General features: G+C 43.2%; 1 protein-coding gene across 1 annotated transcript in view; it reads right to left on the reverse strand.

Annotated features, from left to right (window-relative positions):
• The window catches only part of BAZ1A (bromodomain adjacent to zinc finger domain 1A), a 126,755-nt gene extending 118,773 nt beyond the window's left edge, over positions 1-7,982 (reverse strand). The window contains exons 1-2 of the mRNA XM_073609139.1: positions 7,810-7,982; positions 7,589-7,705 (exon numbers count right to left, since the gene is read on the reverse strand). Of these exons, the coding sequence (XP_073465240.1) occupies positions 7,589-7,701 (113 nt within the window). The 5' untranslated portion in view covers positions 7,702-7,705; positions 7,810-7,982. The remainder of the gene's footprint in view (positions 1-7,588; positions 7,706-7,809) is intronic.
• Positions 7,983-8,285: the final 303 nt, after the last annotated feature.

Below are 8,285 nucleotides of genomic sequence, written 5' to 3' on the forward strand. Positions count from 1 at the left end.
TGCTGCCGGCACTGGGGAGCTACAGTTCATTGAGGGAGCCATGAATGCCAACATGTACTGTGACATACTGAAGCAGAGCATGATCCCCACCCTTCGGAGACGGGGCCGCAGGGCAGTATTCCAACATGACGACGACCCCAAACACACCTCCAAGACGACCACTGCCTTGCTAAAGAAGCTGAGGGTAAAGGTGATGGACTGGCCAAGCATGTCTCCAGACCTAAACCCTATGGAGCATCTGTGGGGCATCCTCAAATAGAAGGTGGAGGAGCGCAAGGTCTCTAACATCCACCAGTTTCGTGATGTCACACACATAGGTTGGACTTGATGGACTTGTGTCTTTTTTCAACCTCACCTACTATGTAACTATGTCGTCATGGAGGAGTGGATGAGGACTCCAGTGGCAACCTGTGATGCTCTGGTGAACTCCATGCCCAAGAGGGTTAAGGCAGTGCTGGAAACTAATGGTGGCCACACAAAATATTGACACATGGGGCCCAATTTGGACATTTTCACTTAGGTGTGCATTCACCTTTGTTGCCAGTGGTTTAGACATTAATGGCTGTGTGTTGAGTTATTTTGAGGGGGCAGTAAACATACACTGTTATACAAGCTGTACACTCACTACTTTACATTGTAGCAAAGTGTAATTTCTTCAGTTGTCACATGAAAAGATAATAAAATAATTACAAAAATGTGAGTTGTGTACTCACTTTTGTGAGATACTGTATATGCATGTAATGATTTGATATGGTAGAATGCACAGTTTCTTGCATTCAAAAGTTAGTCAAATCTTGTTTAGAAAAAAATAGAAATCTGTGCGTTCAGAAGCAGATTGAATGCTCTATATGCATGTAAACACATGAGTTTGGACGGATAAGTATAAATGCAAAACAAAAAGTATACCACTTCAGATCAATTTCTCCGGTGTTTGAATACAAGCTCAACTCCAAAAAAGTTGGGATGCTGTGAGAAATCTACATAAAAATGGAATGCAATGATTTTCATATCTCACAAACCCATATTTTTTTTCACATCAGAAAACCTCAAAAGTTTAAACTATGAAAATGAACTATATTAATAAAATAATAAGGTAATTTTAAAATTGATGGTAGCAACACGACTCAAAAAAGTTGGAACAGGGCCATGTTTACCACGGGGTAGCATCCAGTCTTCTTTTAACAACACTCTAAACGTCTGGGAACTGAGGAGACCAGTTACTGGAATTTTGGGAGAGGATGTTGTTCCATTCTTACCCGACATAGGATTCTAACTGCTCAGCAGTCTTGGGTGGTCTTTGACAAGATGTGCCAAATATTTTCAATTGGTGAAAGGTCTGGACTGCAGGCAGGCCAGTTAAGCGCCTGGACTCTTCTACTATGAAGCCATGCTGTTGTCACAGATGCAGTATGCAGTTTAGCATTGTACTGAAATCTGTATGAAAAAGACGCCATTTGGATGGGAGCTGCTGCTCTAAAACCTGGATACATCTTTCAGCATTGATGGCGCCTTTGCAGATGTGCAAGCCGCCCATTCCGTACACAGTAATGCCCCCCATACCATCAGCTGCAGACTTTTGAACTGGAGCGCTGATAACAAGCCAGAAGATCCCTCTCCTCTTTAGTCCGGAAGACGCGGAACCCATGGTTGCCAAAGAGAATGTCAAATTTGGGTTCATCTGACCACAGCAAAGTTTTCCACTTCGCAAAAAAAAAAAAAAAAAAAAAAAATTTTAAAGGGTCTTGGCCCTGAGAAGATGGCAGTGTTTCTGGATCATGCTCAGATATTGCTTCTTATTTATTATTTTATTTCAGGTACTTATATAGCGCCATCAATTTATGCAGCGCTTTACATATATATATAATTATACATTCACATCAGTCCCTATACCCTCAAGGAGCTTACAATCTAAGGTCCCTAACTCACATTCATACCTATACTAGGGCCAATTTAGACAGGATCCAATTAACCTACCAGCATGTCTTTTGCATGACAGAGCTTTAATTTACATTTTTTGGATAACACGGCAAACAGTTCACAGACAGTGATTTTTGGTAGTACTCCTGGGCCCATGCAGTGATGTGTCTCCCAGAATAATGCCTGGTTTTTATGCAGTGCCATCTAAGGGCCTGATGATCACAGGCAACAAATATTGCATTTCAGCCTTGTCCCTTGCACACAGATTTCTCCAGATTCTCAGAAACGTTTGATAATGTAAAATTGCAAAGACTTTAATATCATGGAACATTACTCTGAAACTGACAATTTTTAGACGCAGCTTTTCACAGACTAATGAACCTCTGCCCAGCTTCTGAGACTCTCTAGGATGCTCTTTTTATACCCATTATGTTACTGACCTGGTGCCAATTAACCAAATTAGTTGCAAAATGTTGTTCCAGCTCTTCCTTGTTAGTACCACTTTGCCAGCTTTTTGTTACTCTGTCCCAACTCTTTCTGTTGCTGCCATCAATTTCAAAACAACCTTATTTTTTTTCTTTTCTTAAATAGGTACAACTTTCTTTTTAAACATTTGAGAAGTTTTCCATTCTGAATAAAATATGGGGTTATGACATATGACAAATCATTGCATTAGGTTTATGTAGAGTTTACACAGCACCCCAACCTTTTGGAAATGGGGTTGAAAAACAAAGGAAGCCTGTGTGAATGAGGCCAAAAACAGCAGAAATAAGATGGTACTCCAGGCAAAAATAAATAATCCTTTCTATACTCTTTACACCCCATTGACCACACAGGAAGTGAAAAGAAATCCCTCAATGCAAACGAAAAAGCAATAAAAGATCTTATATAATTACTAACTTTTTCCCCAAAACTTGGAAGTTTTGGCTGGAGTACAACATAAAAACCCTTGTCTGACCATGTAAGATTTACAAGAGAGCTAGTTGTCTACATGTGGCTTAGTTCTCTGTTAAATTGGGACCTCTACATTTAACAATTAAACACTACGCGAGCTACAACCATAAATTAAAAGGTATGCAAAAAACAAATTGCAAAGCTTAACATTTTCTACCAAAAAGTCCAAAACGATTTTTACTTGGGATTGTAAGATTGTAGCAAATCAGCAGTAAAAATATCTAAACATGGATATGATAAAGTTTTAACTTAGAAAAAGCACATGTGGGTAGATTGCTCCCAGAACAATAACTTTCAGTTGTACAATACATATCGCCAAGCTCTCAGATTACACACAGGCTTTGTGTCTTCAGATGCATTTCACTGCAACCAACAACTCAGCTGCACCAGGCTCTCTGCATGTCTGCCGTCCTCAAAGGGAACAACAGTCATGGAATTGTGTCTGTCTCACACAAAAGCTGCTGAAAACAAAGAGGAAGAAGATGGCTAGAATGAAATCACACAGGATTGCAAACTCTAAAAAGTTACATCCAGCAATTTATTATCTGACTGAGCATTAAAGAAAAAAAAAACAACTACAGAAAGAAGTCGCCAACGAAAGATATAAAGTACAAAAACAAATGTTTAGCCGCATGCGTGAATGAGAACAGGGAAGGTACAATGCCTACCAAGCTGTGGTTTTATGAAGGTGCACAATGACAAACTTTACAGAGACTGCAAATCAGACAACTGAAGCCAATGAAAAACAAGAACAAAGAAATTTCAAACTCTACTGGACTTCAAGCAACAGCTGATGACAACCACCTTGCCATCAAGTCCCACAGCACTGACATAAGAAACCTGTCAAAGGCTACAACTGTTGTCCTCTCTTTCTGGAAAATCCTAAATGTCATACTAGCCCCCTTGGTTCCTTACCCCGAGTCACTGAACCGATCCTAATGCGCAGATGACGACCTCTGACTGTTCTGACATCCATACTTGCCCCTGGTCATCATAACAGCCAGTCAACTAACATTTTCTTTTTATGACAGATCCACTTTGAGCTTATTCTAGCATATTACATTAGAAGATTTAGTAACAGCAAGAAGAAATGAGTATCTACATAATAACCATGAAAAAAATTGTTGTCATCCTGCCTGTCATATCTAAATGCTGTGTTATCAAGGCACACTTCATGGTCATACTTTGTGCATTGTTTGCATATCCCACCAATTAGATCTATTGGCTTTTTTAGAATGCTGCACTTTAGAGCTATACTTTGCATTTTTAAAGTACAGTAAAGACAGATTAATCCTCCCTCATCTCACACAAGTACGCAAAAGATGTCAAATTGCAATTTCCTGCTGTACTTTGTTCATTGTTTGCACCCACTTGGCCTCCTAATGTTACCCAATCATCCATAGCTCCCTAATCAATAGAGTTGCATAGCGTACTGTTTTCATTGTCAGCAGCATACTTGGGATTTTTCAATTACAATAATGACAGATCAATCCCATCCAGTCCCACTAATGTCATAACAGCCAGTCAACTAACATTTTCTTTTTATGACAGATCCACTTTGAGCTTATTCTAGCATATTACATTAGAAGATCTAGTAACAGCAAGAAGAAATGATGGTCCCAAGCTCTTTTGTTTTGTTTACATTCCCGTGTGAAAATCTGTCCTTTACTAAAAGCATGTCTTAGCATTTATTTTAGTTTTGAATCGACAAAGTGTGAAAGAATTAAACCACCAGATGGGTTTTTACTTCTAGCTGAGGCACAGAGAGATTTCCCCCTCACTAAAGCTGGATACTCATCTATAAGTTTCCCCCCATGCATCCTCCAAATTAAATCAATGGAAAAGCACCTAAATGCATGTCAGCAGGGTTATAATGCATGTTAGCATTATACACAGACCGTATGCTATGGGGGGGGGTACACAAACACAGGCTGTATAATATGGGGGGGGGGGGGGCGGGAGTACAGACTGTATACTATGGGGGGGTACACAGACTGTATACAATGGGGGGGGTGGGAAGTACACAGACTGTATACATATGGGGGGGGGATACACAGACTGTATACATATGGGGGGGGGAATACACAGACTGTATACATATGGGGGGGGGGGGGAATACACAGACTGTATACATATGGGGGGGGGGAATACACAGACTGTATACATATGGGGGGGGGGAATACACAGACTGTATACATATGGGGGGGGGGAAATACACAGACTGTATACATATGGGGGGGGGGAAATACACAGACTGTATACATATGGGGGGGGGGAAATACACAGACTGTATACATATGGGGGGGGGAATACACAGACTGTATACATATGGGGGGGGGAATACACAGACTGTATAAATATGGGGGGGGGGGGAATACACAGACTGTATACATATGGGGGGGGGAATACACAAACTGTATACATATGGGGGGGGGGGAATACACAAACTGTATACATATGGGGGGGGGGGGAATACACAAACTGTATACATATGGGGGGGGGGGGGAATACACAGACTGTATACATATGGGGGGGGGGGGGAATACACAGACTGTATACATATGGGGGGGGAATACACAGACTGTATACATATGGGGGGGGGGGGAATACACAGACTGTATACATATGGGGGGGGGAATACACAGACTGTATACATATGGGGGGGGGAATACACAGACTGTATACATATGGGGGGGGGAATACACAGACTGTATACATATGGGGGGGGGGAATACACAGACTGTATACATATGGGGGGGGGGAATACACAGACTGTATACATATGGGGGGGAATACACAGACTGTATACATATGGGGGGGGGATACACAGACTGTATACATATGGGGGGGGGGAATACACAGACTGTATACATATGTGGGGGGGGAATACACAGACTGTATACATATGGGGGGGGGAATACACAGACTGTATACATATGGGGGGGGGAATACACAGACTGTATACATATGGGGGGGGAATACACAGACTGTATACATATGGGGGGGGGAATACACAGACTGTATATTATAGATATGGGGAGTGAGTACGCAGACTGTATACTATGGGTGGAGATCACAGACTGTATATTATGAGGGGTGGGGTACACAGACTGTATACTATAGATATGTGGGAGGTACACAGATTGTATATTATGGGGGGTGGGGTACACAGACTGTATGCTATGGTGCTATGGGGAGGGAAGTACACAGACTGTATATTATATGGGGGAGTACACAGACTGTATACTATTGGGGGGGAGGAGTACACAGACTGTATTACTAAGGGGGGGGGGGGGAGTGCACAGACTATATACTATGGGGGGGTAAAGTACGCAAACTGTACATTATTGGGGGTGTATATTATATGGGGGGGGAGTACACAGAGTGTATATTATATGGGGGGGAGTACACAGAGTGTATATTATATGGGGGGGGGGAGTACACAGAGTGTATATTATGTGGGGGGAGTACACAGACTGTATATTACATGGGGGGGGAGTATACAGTCTATTATATGGGGGGGGTACACAGACTGTATATTACATGGGGGGAGTATACAGTCTATTATATGGGGGGGGTACACAGTCTGTATATTATATGGGGGGAGTACACAGAGTGTATATTATATGGGGGGGGGGGGGAGTACACAGAGTGTATATTATATGGGGGGGGAGTACACAGAGTGTATATTATATGGGGTGGGAGTACACAGAGTGTATATTATATGGGGGGGGGAGTACACAGAGTGTATATTATATGGGGGGGGGAGTACACAGAGTGTATATTATATGGGGGGGGGGAGTACACAGAGTGTATATTATATGGGGGGGGGGAGTACACAGAGTGTATATTATATGGGGGGAGTACACAGTCTGTATATTATATGGGGGGAGTACACAGAGTGTATATTATATGGGGGGAGTACACAGAGTGTATATTATATGGGGGGAGTACACAGAGTGTATATTATATGGGGGGGGAGTACACAGAGTGTATATTATATGGGGGGGAGTACACAGAGTGTATATTATATGGGGGGGAGTACACAGAGTGTATATTATATGGGGGGAGTACACAGAGTGTATATTATATGGGGGGGGTACACAGAGTGTATATTATATGGGGGGAGTACACAGAGTGTATATTATATGGGGGGAGTACACAGAGTGTATATTATATGGGGGGAGTACACAGAGTGTATATTTATATGGGGGGAGTACACAGTCTGTATATTATATGGGGGGAGTACACAGAGTGTATATTATATGGGGGGAGTACACAGAGTGTATATTTATATGGGGGGAGTACACAGTCTGTATATTATATGGGGGGGGTACACAGAGTGTATATTATATGGGGGGAGTACACAGAGTGTATATTATATGGGGGGAGTACACAGAGTGTATATTATATGGGGGGAGTACACAGAGTGTATATTATATGGGGGGAGTACACAGAGTGTATAGTATATGGGGGGAGTACACAGAGTGTATATTATATGGGGGGAGTACACAGAGTGTATATTATATGGGGGGAGTACACAGAGTGTATATTATATGGGGGGAGTACACAGAGTGTATATTATATGAGGGGAGTACACAGTCTGTATATTATATGGGGGAGTACACAGACTGGTCGGTCCCCTCACACAGTGACATGTGCCGGGGGAAGAATACAATGGCCGGACAACAAAGCCCGGGGCCGGCCTCTCACTCACTCGTAGTCCCTGAACACCTCGTTGGTGACCCGGCAGTAGAAGAGTCTCTCGGTCGGGTCCAGGTCGGCAGGTAGCGGGGTCCGGGTGAACGGTTTCCGGTGTAGTAGCGGCATGGCACTGAGGAGACACAACAACACACAATTACACAACTTATCATGGCGACCACCGGGAGGAGCAGGCCGCCACGAGGGCGGTGCTCCGGTGTGATAAAAGCTCGGTACCCATGTGATCTCCGGTAGTCCTCGTTCTGTTAGAAAGCTCGCCGGGGATCGCGCTGAGCCAGTCCCGCCGGGCACTTCCGGTAGCGAGCAGCTGGAGGAGGTCCGGTAGGCGGGAATAGATGGAGGTGGCGGGCTGTGTTGTTGTTTCGGTTGCCGCTGGCGGGAGAGGAAAGCTGATCCGGATCTTCCCCTATTGTGTGCTGACAGCACGGCCCTCTCCGATTGGTGGCTCTGCCTGAGGCCTCATCCATGAGTGCTGTAACCCATAGCAACCAACCGGGAGCCTCTGTTCGTTGCAGATAGACGCCACGTGGATTTTAATTGGTTGCTATGGGTTACTGCACTCAGGCTGATCTATATTCTTTCTATGTGGTCATGACTATAGTATTCTATAGACATTCATTTATAAGATCACATGATTGCTTTAGATCTTCCACAATGCAAATCAAACTGTTCAGTTGAAGTTTTACACCAAA

Source organism: Aquarana catesbeiana, linkage group LG13, assembly GCF_042186555.1.
Source record: "Aquarana catesbeiana isolate 2022-GZ linkage group LG13, ASM4218655v1, whole genome shotgun sequence".
Taxonomy (NCBI): domain Eukaryota; kingdom Metazoa; phylum Chordata; class Amphibia; order Anura; family Ranidae; genus Aquarana; species Aquarana catesbeiana.